Source organism: Oryza glaberrima, chromosome 5 (genome assembly GCF_000147395.1).
Source record: "Oryza glaberrima chromosome 5, OglaRS2, whole genome shotgun sequence".
Classification (NCBI taxonomy): domain Eukaryota; kingdom Viridiplantae; phylum Streptophyta; class Magnoliopsida; order Poales; family Poaceae; genus Oryza; species Oryza glaberrima.
In genome coordinates, this window is record NC_068330.1 from 2315506 (window position 1) to 2336210 (window position 20705).

At 40.9% G+C, this 20705-nt stretch overlaps 4 protein-coding genes across 5 annotated transcripts; 1 reads left to right on the top strand and 3 right to left on the bottom strand.

Annotated features, from left to right (window-relative positions):
* Nucleotides 1-234: 234 nt before the first annotated feature.
* LOC127773983 (uncharacterized) lies at nucleotides 235-7669 on the bottom strand. Of its 2 annotated transcripts, none has more exons than XM_052300241.1 (8): nucleotides 7353-7669; nucleotides 6501-7214; nucleotides 2967-5182; nucleotides 2614-2883; nucleotides 2453-2533; nucleotides 2011-2116; nucleotides 1854-1920; nucleotides 235-1758 (listed from the first exon to the last, which is right to left on the bottom strand). In XM_052300241.1, the coding sequence occupies exons 1-8, from the start codon at nucleotides 7426-7428 to the stop codon at nucleotides 1659-1661; spliced, it is 3630 nt and encodes a 1209-aa protein (XP_052156201.1). In that variant the 5' UTR covers nucleotides 7429-7669; the 3' UTR covers nucleotides 235-1658. The 2 variants fall into 2 exon arrangements, with proteins under 2 accessions (XP_052156201.1, XP_052156199.1); XM_052300239.1 differs by having other exon boundaries at nucleotides 237-1758; nucleotides 2967-5221.
* Nucleotides 7670-7865: 196 nt separating this feature from the next.
* LOC127773471 (uncharacterized) lies at nucleotides 7866-12157 on the top strand. Its single transcript, XM_052299538.1, has 14 exons — nucleotides 7866-7996; nucleotides 8169-8227; nucleotides 8354-8445; nucleotides 8537-9137; nucleotides 9229-9296; nucleotides 9430-9512; nucleotides 9611-9710; nucleotides 9864-9949; nucleotides 10026-10108; nucleotides 10253-10395; nucleotides 10484-10585; nucleotides 10691-10984; nucleotides 11069-11191; nucleotides 11520-12157. Exons 2-14 carry the CDS (start codon nucleotides 8221-8223, stop codon nucleotides 11904-11906), a joined length of 2169 nt encoding a protein of 722 aa, XP_052155498.1. The 5' UTR covers nucleotides 7866-7996; nucleotides 8169-8220; the 3' UTR covers nucleotides 11907-12157.
* Nucleotides 12158-12318: 161 nt separating this feature from the next.
* Nucleotides 12319-14082, bottom strand: LOC127773473 (probable calcium-binding protein CML22). The gene is made up of 5 exons (XM_052299541.1): nucleotides 13723-14082; nucleotides 13405-13621; nucleotides 12906-13105; nucleotides 12612-12786; nucleotides 12319-12510 (listed from the first exon to the last, which is right to left on the bottom strand). The coding sequence occupies exons 1-5, from the start codon at nucleotides 13813-13815 to the stop codon at nucleotides 12392-12394; spliced, it is 804 nt and encodes a 267-aa protein (XP_052155501.1). The 5' UTR covers nucleotides 13816-14082; the 3' UTR covers nucleotides 12319-12391.
* A 125-nt stretch (nucleotides 14083-14207) lies between these two features.
* LOC127773472 (T-complex protein 1 subunit zeta 1) lies at nucleotides 14208-18890 on the bottom strand. The gene is made up of 15 exons (XM_052299539.1): nucleotides 18601-18890; nucleotides 18022-18085; nucleotides 17787-17922; nucleotides 17187-17338; nucleotides 17037-17084; nucleotides 16848-16940; nucleotides 16490-16596; nucleotides 16085-16199; nucleotides 15919-16005; nucleotides 15534-15738; nucleotides 15355-15449; nucleotides 14981-15049; nucleotides 14789-14896; nucleotides 14591-14709; nucleotides 14208-14516 (listed from the first exon to the last, which is right to left on the bottom strand). The coding sequence occupies exons 1-15, from the start codon at nucleotides 18732-18734 to the stop codon at nucleotides 14441-14443; spliced, it is 1608 nt and encodes a 535-aa protein (XP_052155499.1). The 5' UTR covers nucleotides 18735-18890; the 3' UTR covers nucleotides 14208-14440.
* Between the last annotated feature and the right edge of the window lie 1815 nt (nucleotides 18891-20705).

The window sequence follows — 20705 nt, forward strand, 5'->3', positions numbered from 1 at the left end:
AAATGGCAACATGATACATGACAGATACACGCAAACAAGCAATAACTCAACATTGCATGGCAATTCTTTTGCTGATTTTGAATACGTTTTCAGGGCACTATTCTGAATATGATAAATTGTTTTCTTGGTTGTTTGCTCCCATCCTCTACATGGATGGACCTGAAGTCTGCTGTCAATTCTTACAGAAAATCAAGAGACTGACAACTTTTAGATAATACAGTAGTTTTTTTTTTTTACAGAAGATAGATAATACAGTAGTAGACAGCACAGAAGTTGATCGATCTGCCTAGCTTCAATATTCAGAGACACTCCTGAAAACTCGCCTGTTCTTAATTGGTCTTGCCACAAGCTGTGGTATTTCATGGTGCTAGAGGGTACATTTTGGGTGGTATGGTGGATATCCTTTTTCAACTTAATAGCAACTATAATGAGACAAACGAGGGCATATACACAGGGGATGCGAAACAAGGACATATTGCATGAATAGAGAAGATCAAATGAATCCAATAGCGTGTCATCATATGCATCTCACAGCAGGCAGTGCCTACAAATAATGCAATGCTGTTTCAGGCTTGAAAATTAATACTAGCTGCCTAAGCAAACATAGGTTACCTAAAATGGACATTAGGGCATCAAATGGTTGGTAATCCAAGCTACATAAATAATTCTCGAGAATAACTACCAACCAAAAGATATAATAGCTAAATGTGAGAAGCAGAAGGCATAATTTGCTTCAACAGACCTCTCATAACATCAAGATGGAAGTTAACATTATAAAGTGCATATTTTGATCAATAGAGCTACATACAGGCTTGATAAAAACCAAACGTGTGTACAAACTTTAGAACTTAATTTAGATGGTTTGCAAGGTTAAACTGAGGCACCTTAGCTGCCCCAGGCTCAGTGATAAGTAGTACTTGAGGTTAAACTGTGGCAACTAGAGCCGAACAGGCTCACCGATATACTGTATCGGGACAGACCAGAGAAACTGTATTGAGTGAATTGACCTACATTTCAGCACAAAGACGTCCCAGGCTCACCGGTGTATTATACCAGAAACAAGACTGTTCCTGTACAAGAGTGAATTGACCTACATTTCTGCAGGTTACACTACACTACTACTAGTAAGTTACATAGACATTTGCTGTTCAGGGACAGCTTATTTTTCTAACTAAAGAACAGTTCAACCAGAGGTACACGCTGCGAAGCATGTAGAGAAACAGAGGTTCCGAAGTAGACCTACAAAAATAATATCGTTCTCACAAACTACAAATTTACATGTGAGATCGAGCTACAGAGACCACCGAAGGAAGAAAAAAAAAGATGAACCATAAGAAGAAAATGAAAACAAAAACAGGCTCCGCGACTGGCGCAAGGCAAATATTGTCCGTGGCTACAAATTCATTTACAATGGGTTGGAGAAGCTGGCGACAGAAAGAACAGGCATAGTTCAGTGTTACCTGGACACCCGTGTCCAAAATATTTTGCCAAACCAGGGACCTCAAGTCCGAGTTGGATCCCGACACCAGTGTCGGATTTCAACTGTCCAATTCTTGTGTGCCGATTCGTACAGCTAGTCCGAGTCGGATTCCGACACACGTGCCCATGTCCAGGTAACACTACCTATGGTATCTGCAGTTACGCTGCACCACCCTTAGCTATGTACACTTGGAGACAGGTACAAACCTGCCATGGGATGTGTCTTTCAACCACCTCGTCGAACGGGTTTGTTTAACGCGATCCAAGAAGAGGCGATGCCTGCATTCACATCAAAAGGAAATGCATTGGTCTATATGATGAATTCATGTTGTGAATTGTGTGAAATAGGTATATCCATGTAGTTCCAGATAAACCTCTCATACTCCAGCTTCTGAATAACTATGCCGTTCAGTATAAGCTCTGATTCGAAAATACTGGCACCTGTTGATTCATGGTCATTAACTGGCTGTCCATATTCTTTGGTGAAAACAATATGCACACTGAGATATGAAGATTATATCTCATTCTCACCTCTCTTTAGAAGCGGCGAACAGGTTTCATAGTCCTCCTCACATGAGATTACCAGTAGGTCATCTGGTACTTCCTTCGTCATGGACCTTCCGATCCTTTCTAATGGCTGCACACAATAAAGAGAACATTCATACAAATGCTTATATCGTAAAAGAAGAAAATGTATGGAATGTTAACTAACTTGTTATAAGCTGCAGATGGGGTAGTAATTCATGGAATGAATCATACAAGTCGCTCAAAAATATTTGAAAGGGTATTAATGTGTTCATTTGATTCAGGTAACTATTCCCATATACTTTAACAGTTAAATGCAAAGGAAAAAAACAAAAAGATGGGAAAGAAAAAGGTAACTCCCTACCTACATAAATCCAGATAAAATAGATAAAAAGAAGTGCACACCAGGCTAGAAGATGTCTAAAATGTTACTAAATATAGCAATAACCTGCCCAGAAGATGCTAACACCAAGCCAATCACCACCTCTCGACTTGGCTTCACGTTCGATGTTACATACACTCGTTTTCCCTGTAATGAGTTTTTCTTTAAATAAATTAAACTGTCTAGGATCAGTGTTAGACAAAACAAAATTCTAGAATTCATTTTACCAGCAGCAGAGGATGCTTGCAAGCTGCGGCAAGTGATGTAGGCATGCTGAAACCTATCTCCCTTTCCTTTTTGGCATCCCTCAGAATATACTTCTTTTCATCAATGAAACAGCCTGCTTGACCACAATTTTCAAGCCACATCGACGTAACTACTGGTTTGCCAAGAGCTATTGCTTCCAGCATTTTCTTTGTGCGGAAAAAACTATCTGCCACAAAGTGTGTTGCATCCGGAACGGAAAGCGCTTCGCACACTCCCAAGCGCGCCAAGATCTACAGCATAGAAAATTACCATGAGTATACCTAATTTCAGTTTTAATATTTTAAATGCACCAACAGTAAAAGAAATACCATACCTTCTTCTGATGCTTTATCACATCTCCATGCAAATGGTGGCTGAATACAATACTAAAATTGGTCATATTTTTCTTTCTTCTAGAATCTTTGTGCTGACAATTTGATGGATTGTTTTCAGGATCTAACTTCAGCAGTTCTCTAGCAACAGAGGGTTTTGACAAGCTCCTATTTGAAGATTTTGATGGATTTAGAGGACTGAAAGTAGGTGACAATTCATTGGCCGATTTTGAAGGTGTTTTCAGTGCACTGCTGTGAATGTCAGAGTTGCTTCTTGGTGATTTGCTTGCATCCTCTATATGGGATCCCTTATGTTTATTTCCAGAGCTACTAAAACCAGAAGTTTTGCTATCAGCACTTAGAGAAGAATTAAGTATGTGAGAAGCAGCCGATGACTTTTTGATAATAGTGGACAGCAGAGAGGTTGATCTTCCATTGGAAGGTTCTCTCTTTGCATACCTAACATAGTCAGAGACACTCCTAATGAAAACCCGCCTTTTCTTAGATGGTCTTGGCTCATCTTGAGGTGTTTCATGATTGGTAGCACTTTGGGGAACTGCAGGATCTTTTGGCTGTACAATTGTTGTTTGTGTTCTTCTCTGTTTGGGAAAGTGAGAAGAGCTTTCTCTGCATGCGTCTTCAATTGTTGGTTTGCTTCTACAAGGTTCACGATCCAGTGCAGTATGTTCATTAGTGTGCTCTGAGCTTCCATCCCTATGCAGCTGCAGATTCTGAGCATCAGTTGCACTGGTATGCTCCGCGCTTTCTTTTTCAACATAGATTGAAGCGGATTTTGCAGTTCTTTCACTGATCATTGGCTGCCCGGGTTCATTTGCAATATGATCATTTTGAACTTTTCCAACTTTGGAGACCCCACCTCTCAAATTCATGACTCTCTTTGAGTGCTTATTAGAACATAGCTCGGTATGTTCGTCAGGGTTGTTTCTACTAAAGTGCCTTGTCCGGCGAGCAACAGGTGCACCATGACACTCATCTCCATCACGAGATATCTTCAAAACATTACTCTTAGCTGGTACTGACTTTGCCTCCTTATCTTTTGTCTTTGCTTTAAGATCTCCTGGATTTCCTTGCAGTATAGACCCTTTGTACATTTGTTTCTCAGGTTCAGGGGTCATCTCAGTTAGTTTTCTTCTTTTCGAACGTGTCGTGACGCCTTCCTGGATGCTGCTAGTTCTCTTCCGAGGGCTGTTCTTTGAATGACCTTTTGCCTTTTTAGACTTTCTATTTACCAACGGAGGTTTATCTTTAGCTGATAAATTTTTAGCAGGTGAACATTGTGCCAGAGCCTCCATAGCTTCCAGAGCAATTTGAGTATCTGGACCAACATCCTGCAAAGCTACACTTTCTTTTTCCTGCTGTACTTCCAAATACTTGCCATTTGATAGATCATCTAAGTCCAAGTCTTTCAAAAGGTTTTTCTTAGTCCTATTTGCAGAAGCCCGCTTACCCTTTACATCGCTGCTGAGCATCCTTGAGTCTGACAAAGGTAAAGCTTCAAACTTCTCAGATAGATTGGCATTTTTCCCCTTTTTGCAGTCCCCAATTTCGATTTCGCCAGGTTCAATTTTTGTGGGGCACTTCTTTGCTCTGGGAAAATGACTTTTTGATTTCCCTCTACCAGCTGATTTATGCAGCAAAATGTCCTTATTTTTACTGAAAAACTCACCTCCTCCATCATCCTCGCGGCTATCCACCCACGCAAAGATTTCTGCAATTCCATTAGAACTTCTATTACAGTCAACCTTCTCAGCCAACATTAAAGTCCCTCTCTTATTCGACACATGTGGCTTTGCTGAATCCAATTTCTGGGGAGTTGGTTCTTGAGACGACATGCCACCGATTGATATCAACCTGTCCACAAGTTCCAAAGCATTCGCCTGAGACAGATCACCAGGCTCTTGTGATTCAATATAACTCAATCCAGCAAAGCATCTGCCATTGTTTTCACTCTCTTTAACTGTTGAATCAGCAAAAAGCTTTTTTGCTGTTGAGCACCTGCTTCTGCTTTTAGTTCCATCTTTATCATGGTTCTGTACATAACCATGGGAGTCACTATCAATCCCGCAATCTGGGTGGTCACCTAAGGATGTGCTAAACGAGGTAGAATTGTCCACAACTTTCCTCAGAAGATGTGCTCCATGTATTGAATCCTGTTCTTTTCCTTGCTGCAAACTGTTCACAGTTAATGCTTCACAAGCTGCAGCAAGGTCACACTTTCGTTCAGATGCCTCGCAAACTGAGACACAAAACATATGTTCACATTATAAAACAAAACAAATAGTTTCAATACATGCCAAATTTAGCTTGACAAACAAAGGTTATATAAAATAAGCAGAAGAATTGTTCTCCATTTTCTAATTCAGGGATATATATTTGATAACCAAGGATCGTGCAAAAAACATAGCATAACCCCAAGAGAAATGGAGAACATGGTAAGATGGAAAACTGAATCATATAGATGTTCATAAATAAATCTTTCATGAGATTAAAGCACAGTGATCATGAGATAAAAATATAGTAACTTACTTGTATGAGCCTCATAAGTGAAATATTGTGTATCAACAAAAATTTCAAAATGTAATGAACAATATGGATCCAGCATGCTTACAGCAAAATATAGCATATGCATCACAGAGATATAGTGCCGTAGTGCCTAGCTGAAAAACTTCGATAACTGAGAACTTAATTGGAATGGAGCACACAAGCAGGCAACAGATCAAGTCAAATGAAACAGGAGGATAAAATAAAGTGAAATTTCAATAGCACACACCTGTTGAGTTTGAATATAGCAATCTCCTGATAAAAATATCAGAGGACGCCACATTCAATTAAAACCAAAAAAGCACCACTTGGTGCTTTAGAAATGGTGACACTAACTGCTCATATTTGATTGCCACAAGATTAGCTAGAACCAATAACAAAATAAGCCCTTCTGTAAGAACTAAGTACAAGGTTAAGCCAATAGAAGTGTGAAAATTCTGGAACATCTGTACAAGTTGACAGAATTTTCTCCTATTACCTAACTGGGAGTGAAAGAAGAGTATGGGTATAATCACACGAGGCCACCAGAATGAAGATGAAGTAAAGATCAATCAAATATTTACCGGGAAAAAACAAAGAGAGAAAACAAAAATGTAATTGAACCAAGGTAGCATTAAAAGGCTACATTTTTTTCTATGCAACTAATGAAATAATTATGATATATGAAGCACTTAAGTTTAGATAGCAATAATATTTTTTTCTATGCAACTAATGAAATAATTATGATATATGAAGCACTTAAGTTTAGATAGCAATAATAAAAGCATTTAAGCACTCAAATGCAAGACTCGTTGTAAATTTGTGCATCTCTTCATGTAAAACCAATAGAAACTGCTGGTCATATTCTGAGTCTGAGACTGTGAGGTCTCACAGTATAACTTTCCAGAATGATTTTCAGGAAACTTTGACAGTTGAAAGGAATTTCATTGTCATATGGGACTAGTAAAAAGGCATATTAGCAATTGTTAACTAACCTGTGTCGCCCTCTTCATCTGTTGAAGCATCCGAATCTACCAAATTCTTGGTATGATGCTCCAATGCACCATTTACCCTGGTATTGCTGCCCCCCATGTCAAATATCACCTCTCTCTCATCATTTGATAGGCCCTCATCGTCACTTAGAACTTGAGTGTCCACGCTCAACTCATCGTCACCATCATCATCTCGCTCTTCATCCGAGTCTTCGACCAATTGGGTCTTCCCCAACTCACCAGTATCCTCATCATCTCTGCAATTATTCACCTTCTCCTCCTCTTCCGGACATTCCTCAGCGAATTGGGTCTCCAACCCATCACCAGCACCCTCATTCCCGCAATCCTCTCCCTCCTTGTGTTCTTCAACTAACTGGGTCCTAACCAAATCACCGGCATTGTTGCCACATTCCGCCGCCCCACCCTTCGCCAGAGCACAGGCGCCACCAGCATCATCCCCCTCACCCTCATCATCCTCGCTATCCTCCACCAACTGAGTGTCCTCCTGATCGTCGACGCCACCGCCACGCTCCTCCTCCTCCTCCTCACTATCCTCCACCAACTGCGTCTCTCCCCAATCAACAGCCACACCATCCTCCTCTTCCCCCAATCCATCATCAACCATCTGCGTCTCCGCGTCATCCAGCGCCTGCGTCTCGCCGTACAGCACGCCATCCTCGCTCGGCGTCGCATCGCCATTACCACTAACCGGAGACCCTAAAAACCACATCACATCAAGCATCCACCAACCAACCCAACAACAACAACAACAAAAAAAAAAGAAAAAAAAATCAGCACCTTTACACCACCAAGAACTCAATTCAGCACAACACAAACCGAAACATCAACACTCACCCAACGGAGGCGTCGCCCCTCCCTCCAATGCCTGGGTCTCCCCATCCCCTCCTCCATCGCCCGCATCCCCAGCCATCACAACTCAAACCTTCAACCTCCTCCCCTCTCAACCCCAACACCGCACCTCAAAAAAAAAAAAAAGAAACCACCAAAACGCGATTGGAATCGGGAGGAGGAGGGAGCGGGGGATTGATCCGGCGCGATAAAATGCGAGCCTCTCTCTCTCTCCCGGGGGATTCGGAGGCGGGTGGGAGTGGGAGAGTGAGAGGGGCTTAGGTTTTTCTTTTCTTTTGTTTTTTTTTTTGATATAGGAAGGGGGCTTAGGTTTTCGTTTGGGAGGGAAAGGAAAGCAGAAGCCGCCGCGGCGATGGCGCCGAAACGAGGGGAAGGGAACCGCCTCGGCCACGCTCAACCGTCCGATGGAGATCCGACGGCCGGATCGAGGTTACCGGATTGGGGGGGTGAGGTGTAATTAGAGGGGGGTTTGAGGGGCCCTTTTGTAAATGTGTAGCCCTTCACTTGAGAAAAGGGAGGAAAAAACCCTTGCTTTCTTTCTCGCCGCCGCCGCCGTCGCCGGAGCCCGACCGCCGTGGAATCCCCGGACGCTCGCGCGGCTTCGCATCCGGGAGGAGGAATCTGGCGAGGTAATAGCGCCTATCCGCTCCCTGTCTTTCTCTCTCTCTCTCTGTGAGTGGATGATGTCTTGTTGTTCTTAGTAGTTCTGCGTTTCTTGTGCTGTGTTGCTTTCTTTGTATCTAGATGGTCAATTTGGTAGAGGATTATATTAGTCTTATGATTTTATTTTAATTTTTCCAGCTCAAGCTTATAACGAGCCGGGACAGAAAGATTTCATCGAAGTGGAGGAGCCATGGCTGGTAAGCTTCTTCTCAGTCTGACAGTATAACATGACTCTGCCGTGTGAAGCATCGAGCATTGTTTCTACTCTGGTGAATTCTGATGCTATTGCAATGCTTTTCTTTCCTGTTGGTGTTTGTTTGCAGGGAAAGAGGAGAAGAAATCGCGCAAGGAGAAGCGGAAAGAAGCTAGATCGGAGAAGCAAAAACTGCGCTTTCTCTCTTGGGTTCAGCATCAGGTTAGCATGCCAAATCCTTTATGCAAAGAAAACTGACATGATTTTCTAGTTTGGGGATTTTAATTTAGGTCCACAAAATTTCTTGCATTAGGGTGGCAAAAGCAAAAGTAAGAAGCCGGTAGAGCCATCTGCAGAATCAAGTCCAGTAGAGGAAAAGAAACCAAAGAAAGAACCTACCAATGTGAAGAAGAGAAGGAGGGATACTGAGGCTAAGCCCAAGTCCAAGTCCAAATTCCAGGAATATCTTGAGATGGAGAGGGGTGGAGCTGTGAGCAGAGAGGAGGATCTGGAGACAGAGAGGAGGCTAGCGAAGAAACTCAAGGTGAAGAAAGGAAAGTTGGGAGGTCCAGATGATGGTATGGACAGCCTTTTCGCGGACCTTGGGTTCGAGGGCGACTTCGGTTCAGATGATGAAGCAAAAGAGTTTGATTGGAATACGGTGGATGATACTAAAGTAGACAAGAAAAAAGGGAAAAAGAAAAAGAAGAAAGTGAAGAATGATGCCACTGAGGAACTATATGATGGGGGTGTGGGTGAAGAGAATGATGAAGCAGTTCAGCAATCTGAGAATGAAGAGCCTAATGTGGTTGAACTACCTATGGCGTCAAAGGCGAAGTATGTACCTCCGAGTTTGCGTGCTACTTCCAATTCAGAATCAGAAGAGATCGCTCAGATTCGCAGGAGAGTGAGAGGTGTGACTTTAAATTCCTTCTGCATAACATGCTTCTTATCCCTTTTTTTGCATGTATTATTATGCATGACCTATTGTTTTGTTTGTTTCAGGGCTATTGAACAGACTCTCAGAATCGAACGTGGAGTCCATTACTCAGGAAATCGCTGCGCTATTTAGTGTATTGTCCAGTACCATTTTTTCTCTTTCCATTCTTCAAATATTATGCTACCAAATTTCTCCAGATGTTTTCTTTTGGTTTGATTAATCACAAGTCACTTTTTATGATTTTGTTTCCATTTATCTGTTTGCAGTCAGTTCCAAGAAGTACCGGTTGCCAGGTAATTGGCGATGAAGTTTTGGCAAGTTGTTCACGAGGACCTCGTGGAAATGAACAGTTAAGGATCTTTCACAATAGTCACGGATGTATCTGTGTCCTTGTGGGTGTTTATTATCAATAACAAACTAATGAAATTGCTTTGTTAAACTGTACAGGTATGCTGCTGTATTTGCATCATTTGTTGCAGGTATGGCAAGCCTGGTTGGCATTGACTTCAGTGCCAAGATCCTTGCCTCTCTTGCAAAGTCGTTTGAGGTATGACTATTTCTACTATTACAAAGATGAATTGCAACCTGTTGTTTTCTTTCATCTGTTTTGGATACTTGGGTTATGTTCTATGAGTGACTATCGCAGTTTATTTTTATTTTTAGATAAGTTAATATGTTTTCTTCTTTCCCATTGTGACAGGATGAGTACTCAAAAGAAGATGGTCTATCTCTGAGGAATCTTACTTTACTGCTCTGTTATTTGTGCATATTTGATGTCATTTCAAGGTCGGCATTTGAATGGAACATTACACTTCCTTTCTTTGGAACAGATAAATCCTAATCATCCTATCTAATATTGCAGCGATCTTGTATATGATCTGCTATCAGTGCTGAGCAAGCGCTTGACAGAGCTGGATGTCTCAACTATATTGACCATCCTACAGTGTATGATATTGGCAGTTCTTTAAATAAATAGTAATAGTGCACAACTCACATTCCAGACCATTGTAGCTGTTCCACTGATTGGAATACTGCAGCATGTTTTATACTTAAGTTAAGCTGAGGATATGTTTTCATCTGGATGTACAGGCTGTGGAATGAAGCTGCGTGGAGATGACCCAGGTGCAATGAAAGATTTTGTTCTCAGTATTCAGAACTCTGTAAACCAGTTGAAACTGAAAGCACACCCAGCAGGTCAAGATAATGGACAAGCAGAGATGCATAGCAAAAGAGTAGGTTGCCTGTTTTATGGCTATTTAAGGTACATTACATGTAACCAATAGTTTTTGAGTTTGGTATCTGTTATATCTTACCGTGCAGATGGAATTTATGCTCGAGACAATATGTGACATTAAGAACAACAAAAAAAGGCCCAAAGAGGATCCTGCACACCACACTCGCATAAAAAAGTGGCTTCAAAAGGTTTTTACAAGAACTATTTCCCAATATTGAATTGTAAATTGTGAATTCAGAAATACAAACTTCGCTGTTCATTTAACATTTAGTTTCTCTTATATGTGCCTGCAGTTGAAAGCAGAAGGTGTCCTCTTGCGTGGGCTAACATGGAGTAAGCTTTTGGATCCTGATAAGAAAGGGCAGTGGTGGTTGTCTGGGGATGTTTCATCCACTGTAGGCAATATTGAAGAAGTTGCAGCAGTTATAAGCAAGGAGGTTGTTGAAGCACAAAAACTTGTTCAGCTTGCAGCTGCTCAGCGGATGAACACTGACATACGAAGAGCAATCTTCTGCATTATAATGAGTGCTGAGGACTATGTAGATGCTTTTGAGAAGCTCTTGAGGTTGGACCTTTCTGGGAAGCAGGTGTGCTATATCTTCTGTAAGTTCCATTGTTTTGCTCGTGTCTCTCTCAGTATTACCTATGCTATTTCCTCTATTTGCATGAAGGATCGGGAAATCATAAGGGTCATTGTGGACTGTTGTCTGCAAGAAAAGATGTTCAATAAGTATTACGCAGTCCTCGCTTCGAAGCTATGCAGCCATGATAAAAATCACAAGTTCAGCTTACAGGTATTGCATTTGTCATCTTTGTTATCTGCTCAACAACTGTCCTGTCTAACAAATTAGTGGATTGCTGCTTTGCTGATGTTGCTAGTAGATTTATTTTTCTTGATTGACTTAATAGGATGAAACATGTTACACGTATACATTATAATAAACTGATGGCCTGTTAACTTGCATTTTTCTACTATTGTGTTCTGTTTGTGATGCCATTCTCTCTAGTGATGATAGTTGTAATATGCTGGCCACTTGCGTACTTCCTTTTAATGGGTGATGGCAGAAGTTAACATTATTCTTCTAACTATGTCTTCTCTGGTTTATTCTGCCGCTGTTGCAGTACTGCATCTGGGATCATTTTAAGGAGTTAGATAATATGGAGTTGAATCGATCCATGAATCTTGCAAAACTAGTTGCAGAGATGCTGGCAAATTTTACACTCTCACTTGCAACCCTGAAGGTTGTCAAAAACCTGGCAGTGGAGATGATTCCAAAAAGGATCATTCATTTCCGAATGCTGTTTGAGACCTTACTACAAAAGGATGATGCGGTGGTGTGGAACGCCTTTACACGCATTGCTGGACTTCCAGAGCTTGAAATTTTGAGAGATGGCATCGTGCTATTCATCAAGCAGCATGTTATTGCTAAGGACACTGGCAAGGACTTGGCTAGCAAATTCAAGATCGCAAAGAAAGCGCTTGATAATACTGCTGGAGTTTTGATGTAATTTGTCTGACATTTCAAGGTGTTACCTCCCTTTACCCATTTTTGACTTTGTGTCCCTCCAGTTTCCCTATACAACCAGCAATCATGTGACACAGCTCTAGGTTGTAGGTTCATTATTGTGCTCTGAGAAATCAGAGGATTTTTTTCAAAGTTACCCACATGAGGAATTTGAGAGAATCTTCATGTGTGACACTGATGCATTCGCAATTAGAAAGCTTGTCCTTCTGAGAGACCTTGATGGGGCTTGAATGTTAAATCAAAATTTCTGGGAGAATGAACACACATGTCAATTTAGAGTACAGTTTCTTATACAATACCCTTTACATCTTGTTTGTATACATAATTTAGTTCCATGCAATCTGAACATTGAGTTTAGTTGCAACAGTACTTGGCCACAGAAGCAATGTGACTGAACAGTAAGTGCACTCTGAACTTGCAATTTGATCTTCTGCTGTACATTTGACAAATTGTGAAGATAAAAGAAGACTATGGAGAAGTCTCATTTCTTGCTTCATCATCATCAGTCTCAATTCCTGCCCATCTGATAATTGACAAGAGAAACTCCTTCAGGTTCACATGGCCATTCCTGTTCAGGTCCATCTCTTCTGCAAGAAACAAAAAATTCACTCAAACCTGAACACTAACAATGGCATAACACCAAATTAAATTAATGGTGTGACAGGAAAAGGAGAGGCAGGAGTTCTACTGAATAGCTGTGACGTTATGTGGCTGGGGGTCCTCTCCTGATGAGTAGCCTCATTCATCCTCTGGGTTACATCTTTCCTCTTCATCTTGCCATTTCCATCCTTGTCGAAGAACAGGAAGGCGTCGATGAGCTCATCGAAAACATAGTTGAGCCTCGCGGATTCAAACTCTGAAACCTGACTCCAAACATTTCAGAAACAAAAAATCTATGATCTGGCTTCAGCAACACACAACAAATGATCACTCTATGAGTTGAATTTACCTATAAGAGCAAAATGATCAAGAAAATACTTACACGGTATGTGACATCTGAACCAAAAAGAAGGTACATGAGGCAGAGGAAGACGACGAACTCCGGGAACTGGATCCCCTTCCTGTTGTCGATGTCGCAGTAGCGATGAATATTGTCGATCTCCTCCTCTGACATCTGGACCTGAAGCTTGTTCAGGCAGTTCCTCAGCTCCTCATTGTCAATTGTCCCATTTGAGTCCTCATCTGCAGTTTCAGCCACTGCAAAGGTTAACCCAGAAGCCGAGTTGCGAAACAGAACAAGAGCCTACTATTCTTTTCGGATTATTAGATAGGATTAGTTACTCCACTATTTGAAAATATGTTTCTTATAATATTTCTTCTACCGTATTGATCAGACCACTTCTTTAAAGCTATTTGTTAAGTTCATTTCTCAAAATATTCAATTTAAGATGATCTGTTGCAACAATCCACTCAATAATCTAAATCAAACGGGCTCATCAGTTGAGCTATCACATAAGTTCGGTTACGACCCGACACATTACCATATTGGTCGAAGACATCCCTGATGTTCCTGAGGCCCTCCTTGAAGCGAGGGAGACCCATGGTGATGCTGTTCACTGACCTGAAGGTCTTCTTCTTCGACTTGGTCCTCTCCTTGAGCGCCTCAGCCACCTTCTTGTCAAGATCCTTCTCCACTCTCCTGTACTTGATGGTAGCAACCAGCTTGGATTCTACACATCCCATCTCTGCTATGAAATTCTGCAAGATCAGAGCGAATTTGGCAACTGAAATGGACATGTAAACATAGAAAAATGAACAAAATGAAACAATGTATTCAGAATTTCTACGATAAATTTCACCTGCAGCTGGGAGATGAAGTGGTAAGCAATATTGTTGTGCAGATTGCTGTGCAGCTCGAGAGAGCTAGATGGGACGTTTCCTGATGCAATCATGCAATAAAAAGTGGAGGAATCTGTCTGGTTTGGGCAATCTCTGTCAGGCTAAGGCAATAGGTGAGGTAGAATCTGATGCAAAGGCACACAGCCTGGAGCTGGAGCTGGTCAGCTAGCTCATGTTGCCGCTTGGATATATATACTCTTCGCAATTTGACACGCATAAATATTGCAACTATCTGATTACAATAAGCTGCTTCATGATTAAACATTGACATGATACGATTGCGGCTGTGTTCATTAATCAAGAAGCTATTGAACCTCTCTTTTCTGCTGCATGTATCAGCACGCATTAGCCTCTTTTTATATATAGCCAAAGCAAATGGGTAATCGACAACTAACCAAACAAAATTTGGTGCATTCCGCTTAGTTCAACGTGAGAACAAATGACATGAAAGCATAAGCACATACTGATTCCCAAATCATCAGGACGGCATAAATGACAGTGTGACAAAGATTACAAGTGAAATCTGTTACAGTCAAAGAGGAACAAACTAGCAGAACCTCCGGACATTTCACCCACCTCACTACTACGCACAAACTAAAGATAGAAAGGCAAAATAACCAAACAAAATGCGTAATATCTCCCACAAAACAGAGTACTCAGCGGCAGGTAGGGAAAGTATTAGGTTGGTTTCCTCATGTTGCGGCCAGCCCTGATCACTTCATCCACAAGCAATAACTGTGACGCGATGATGGGTCTGCACCAAAGAAAAACCAGTTAGGATTTAGGATGTTGTTGGGCAAATAAGGCAAGAATAACTTAATTACATACCCGGAATTGATGATCTGGCGTTTCACGGAGTAATTGTCGAAGATGCCCTCCATTTGGGGATCAATTGGTTCGCCAGAGTGATGGTTCAATCCCACCACCAATCCACGATCATGTTCATTCTTCAGAAAGCACAGAAACAGTTAAAATTACTGACCTCCAATTTAAGGATGAGGTGCAGCACTGAAAATGTGTTCATACCTGGAGAGAGACAATAACATCTTGGGTATCTAGACCTGAATTTTCTGCTAGTGTTTTGGGTATGACAAGAAGAGCATCAGCAAATGCCTCCACCCCAAGTTGTGCTCGCTGTTGCCAAGGTTCAGAAGTCGAGAGAATATCAATGTTTTGCTACATTGAAGTTAAAGCATATTGACATTGCAGTACACTTACTCCTTTGACAGTTTTCTTCACGTTGTCAATAAGATGCTTCTTCGCAGCAACCTCAAATGCTCCTGCTCCCTACAGTTGACAAATGACAATGTAAGAATCAAGCAGTCTGAAGATAATAAACATGGTTTCGTTTCAAAAATAAAAGATAATAAAAATGATTTTATAAGCAACCTTTGGAATACACATGCATCTAATGGCAACTCTGCAACTTATATGAACAAAAGATGTGCTAAAAATGTAATTATAGCTGTTTGGCCTATGCATCAGAAGCTGGTAAAGTATACTAAAATAATGGAATCTAAAATAACCAAGAGATGTAGCCAAACTTAATGTGCACAAGGTGGATCGTGAAGTTCTGTCCATCTCTAGCTTACCAGCACAACTGCTTCATCCTCAACCGTATTCTTAACAGATCTTAGACCATCGCGAACAGCATCCTTAATTTGCGCAATGGTGTGATCATTAGGCCCTGGAGATATTGACTTTACAGTAAGTTCACCACCAAACCAGAATATTGGAAAAAGATCATTATTATAGTTCAAGAGTAATCAACCTTTAATCAGTATAGTGCAAGAGCGAGGATTTTTCACATTCTCAATAAAGGTGTACTTTTCTTCACCAAGAGTATGCTCATAGACAAGCCCAGCCCAGCCAAGACAATCTTCAGTCAAATCATCAACTGAATCAACAGCTTCACCCCCACATGCTAACACAAGCCTCTCCATGTTTCTCCTCTTTGCTCTTCGGAGACCAATAATCTGTAGCATGTAAAAAAGCATCTTGAAGAATAAGCTCCAATAATAAAAATTGAAAGAACAGATTTAACAACAAATATTAGCTGTTATGATGCTTCCATTCAGAAACATCCTAAACAAACGCAGGAATCTAAATGGTTGAAGCTTGAAAGTATGTAGTTCAGATCCATCAGAGAACATTACCCCTGCTCTAGCTAGGAGATCGAGGGATGGAGGGTCAATACCCTTCTGATTGATCACCACAAAATTTTTATCATTTCCAGCACAAACCTGAAATTCATGAAACAATATGAAGGATTTTCTGGAAGTGTACAGAAAAAAGGCACTGCAGGTGAAATAAGTGAACTACCTTATTTTTCAATTCAATAATCCTCTTCACACGCTCATCAACTTGGCGCCTTTCTGCAGCAACCATCTTTTCTCTTTGTTCTGCATTCGAGTAGAAAAATCCTGCATTTATTTCACTGAGAAGAGTATATATCAGTTAACAGTTTCCCTTCAATGATGCATGGCAAATATAGGAATAATTTCAAGTAAAGGAACTAAGCTAAGTACAAGTGTGTGCAACCGGTCTTAACGGCAGACAAGGTAGCATACATGAAGAGCAAATATGGCTTGCTTTAAGTACGTTACTTTAACAGCCTATAAAAAGTCGTGCTTTCTTAGAGGCATGAGCAGATGAAATCAACACAAAAGGGCAAATAAGAATGTGTTAACCAACATAACAAAGTACATATTTGTAAAAGTCGTGTACCTTTTCTCATATTCCAGTGAGACATTGCAGGTCAAGATATAACAGTTCTCTGCCCTGCGTTTCATATCAGGGTGCCGAGAACCATGGTCCAAGACCAGACCCTCAACCTATAATAACAATATCAAAGCAGTGGGGTAAGCATTGTCACATTGTATCCATTACGAATTCTGTATAGTATGTAAATCAACATATTCATTTTAGTCTGCTGAATCATACAGAGATTAGTATTAGCATAAAGAATGGATAGGCAAGCTGCTCAGTTCAAAAGCTTAGCTGGGTAAAATAACTTGTTCTTCTAAAGGGAATATGAAGATCAGAATAAGTCTATCTTGAGAAATAAAGAAAAATGAATACATACCAGACGTGTGTCAACATCAAATTTGTGGCGCATGTGCATTATCTCAACCATAAAAAGATCGATTGGTTCATCAGGTTTGCGGATGCATAGAACCTAAAACATAGATTTTAATGAAAATTCAAATATGTTCATACAATGAGTAAACTTGAACCTTCCCAAGAAAAACAAATATCAGAAAGAAAATATTACCGCATTCACAACAATATCAGTCAACTGATCAGCCAATCCTTCGTACAGCTGCAAAATAGTCGATTTTATAAATGTTGAAATATTATATAGTCTATATGTTACCTGCCCAAGTAAAGAAAGCTTGAAAGCAAGAAAACAAACTGCGCCTACCTTTGTCCTTAGAGTAGTTCTTGCTATCATTTTCAAGATCTCTCTGTCAGGTTCATCGCCCATGACAACTGATGTCTTGAACTTCTCGAGAAATTCAAGAGTTGCTCTCTTGGCAACATCAAAACCATCAACCAAAAAACGTGGATGAGTGCCTACAAGAATGACAATCAGTTACTATTGAGTTTATAGTAAGTAGCAAGTTATCGTATAAAGATAAGGTTTTGCCTACACACATTTACGACTTGAAGACAATTTTGTGCTGTGACCTTAGCACAGAAGGTCTGCATATCCTTATTTTTCAAGATTAAATTTGTGCAGTGAGGATCCAAACTAGCCTAGAAATGCATGACAAGGAAACTAGAAAACACAATGAGCCATGCTACAACTTCTCATCGTAATATCTCCACATTACACATGTTTAACAGAAGGGAGAGCATAACACATAATCAAAGAATCTAGTTTTACTCTATCCTTCACCTTCATTTGTATAAGCTTTTACAATTCTCCTAGACGCGCAAGTGATATTTCAGATGTAATCGATATATTATAAATCCAGTCATATTGAACTATAGAAAAAGGTATAGGTTCAAATGAACATACCTTCATCGATGCACCGCTCAGATTGCTTCATAAGCTCCCCAATAAAAAGCACAGTGGAGGTTGTGCCATCACCGCTGGTATCGTCCTGTGCAACCGCGGTCCTTGCGATCATGATAGCTGTTGGGTTCTGGATTTGCTGTAAATCGAGACGCAAGAAGCCACAAACCAAAGATCAGATCACTTCCAACACTAAAATGCCCTTGCCACAAACACTAATTGCCAAGCGTAACTATACCATTTCCTTCAAGAGAGTGTTCCCATCCTTGGTCAGCTTGATGTCGCCAGCTCCACCCACAAGCCTGTGCAGCAAAATAGCGAACGCATTCAGGTAGAGCAAATTTCGCTGGATCACAGCCATTACAACACATCGTACCTCTACCTAGACATCTAGAAATCGCTATTCCAAAAAAAAAAAAAGAAGAACACCGCCATTGCAAATCTTAGCAGCTAGCCAGCTACCTCATTACCAAACCCTTCCAAACATCCGCCATTCCGAACCTACGAACTGGATCAAACAGTGTGCGGCACCTCGCCGCGCAAATCTAGAAATAACGCATCTGCAAACCACAGAAACCGCATCCACAGCCCAGCACACACAACAAAAAAAATCAGAGAAAGCCTACGCCTCGCGAATCTACTACAGCTACGCGCAAGCGCGCGCGTGTGTGATCTAGCCGATGCAACACCTCCCCCCGCATCGAACCAGATCAAACCAGCTAGCACAGGAGCGCCCAACGAGATGGGAGAGAGAGAGAGAGAGAGAGAGAGAGAGAGAGAGAGAGAGAGAGAGAGAGAGAGAGAAGGAAGGCCATACATCTTGATGGTGCCCTTGGGGCCAAGGTTGGTCTTGAGCACGTCCTGGAGGCCCTTGGCGGCGTTGATGTTCATGTGCAGCGCCGCCGACTTGTTGAGCACCTCCGCGTTCGGGTTCAGCACGCGGAGCGACATGGCTGACCGACCACCAGACGGGACCAGAGGCGCCCTCGATCCTCGCCGGAGATTCGCACGCGGCGGCGGCGCGGCGCGGCGGCGATGCGGGCGGAAGGGGAGGGGAGGGGAGTTGGGAGGGGAAGTGGCGGTGGTAGGGTTTTTGTGTTCGGAGGGGGGGAGGAGTGGTGTTGGGGAAGTTCGGGAGAGGTGTCGACGGGCGCGGAGATGGGCCTAGGGGCCCCGTTTGGATGGGCCGGGATTTGGGCCTATCGAAACAAGGCCTTTGTTTCCCTGGGCTGAATGGAGTAGCTGTTGTAGGGTTTGTGAGCCCATCGGTTGACCTAATAAGCTAAAGCAAAAAACCAAAATTTAAATTTTTAACTTGATTCAAGACATTTTCAAGGTAATTTCTTTTTAGCATTGGCTTTTCAGTTGTTATGAACAAATATATAAAAAATTTTCCTATGAATTATAAGCCAAAACGGCTTATTAGAGAATATGGGCAACCGATGAGGCTATGTATCTCCTACATTGGGTTTAGAGTCTTCGGGATGTAAATTTGTGATTTATGGTGCTTTAGTTTCTTTGATTCGCTTTTGCAAGTCCCTTCTATAGTGAGCACGCTTCTCAAACTGATAAACAGTGTGTTTTCTAAAAACATATATAAAAGTTTATCTAAAAAGTCAATAAAACCATTTTATAAGTTTGTAACAGTTAATAATCAATCGTACGCTAATGGTGTCTCTGGTTTCGCATGTGGGAAAAAGCAAAAGCTAAACAAGCTTTCAAACATAGCCTTAGTACCACCCAAAATTGTTTGTCCTTGGAATTTCTCATTTAATTCTTAAATAAATGATGTCCAGCAATACAGTAGAACCATTAAAATTAAACCGTTGAATGTATAATATAATGTTAGCTTAAAGAGGTAAAAAAATGATATTTGATTCAATGCCATATAAAAATATTATACAGCCTTGGCTCTAAAATATAGAGTTGATATTTTCAACTATGCGCCATAACAAGTACATTTTAAGATGGAAGTAGTATTAGATTTGCCATAAAAATATATTTGGATATTTTTTTAATTGTTTTTTTATGAATATATAATTAGAAAGATGAAGACAAACATGTACTCCCTCCGTCCCAAAATAAGTGCAGTTTTGCACTATTCACGTTTAACGTTTGACCGTTTGTCTTATTTAAATTTTTTTTATGATTAGTATTTTTATTGCTATTAGATGATAAAACATGAATAGTACTTTATGTGTAACTAAATATTTTTAATTTTTTCACAAATTTTTCAAATAAGACGGACGGTCAAACGTTAGACACGGATATCCACGGCTGCATTTATTTTGAGACGGAGGTAGTACATTGAAGAAGCTTGCCACTTATTACAGCCAGTGACACTTACGTCTCTTGATATACAAACAAGTTCAAAAAGGTTGTAGAAAAATGTAACCCAAATTTTGTGTCTCTTGTTTGGCACTTCAATATTTGCCTCGACACTGAAACTCTGATGTATGTTATTAGATTGTCCGTGAGCTATAAAAAAATACGGATATTAGAGAAAGACCTAATATCAAATAATTAGGAGGGGCGAGACTTCAAACCCAAGTCATGCCCACCGCCTTGTGGAGCTAGCTAGAAGATCTTGGAACGTTTCTCAGTCCTTGAGCTATACTACCCAAGCCAATGGTCAGTTTGTTTTGTTGCAAGGATATTGACCCATCATTCTATAATCTTATTTTCGGCATTTTTTACGACCCTAGCAATATTGCTATACACTCTTCATTCCTTCTACTGTAAGTTTTTCTTGGCATTTTTTAGTCCGAGTTGAAATTGGTCCTGGTCCATAGAACAAAAGGTGCTGGGCAAGCACGGAAAAGTCGTCCAAAAGGATGTAAAATATAAACACACGAGTCTTACCAGTAATATAGTTTAAGACAATACTACATACCTTAAATATCTCTTCCTTAATCCGATAAA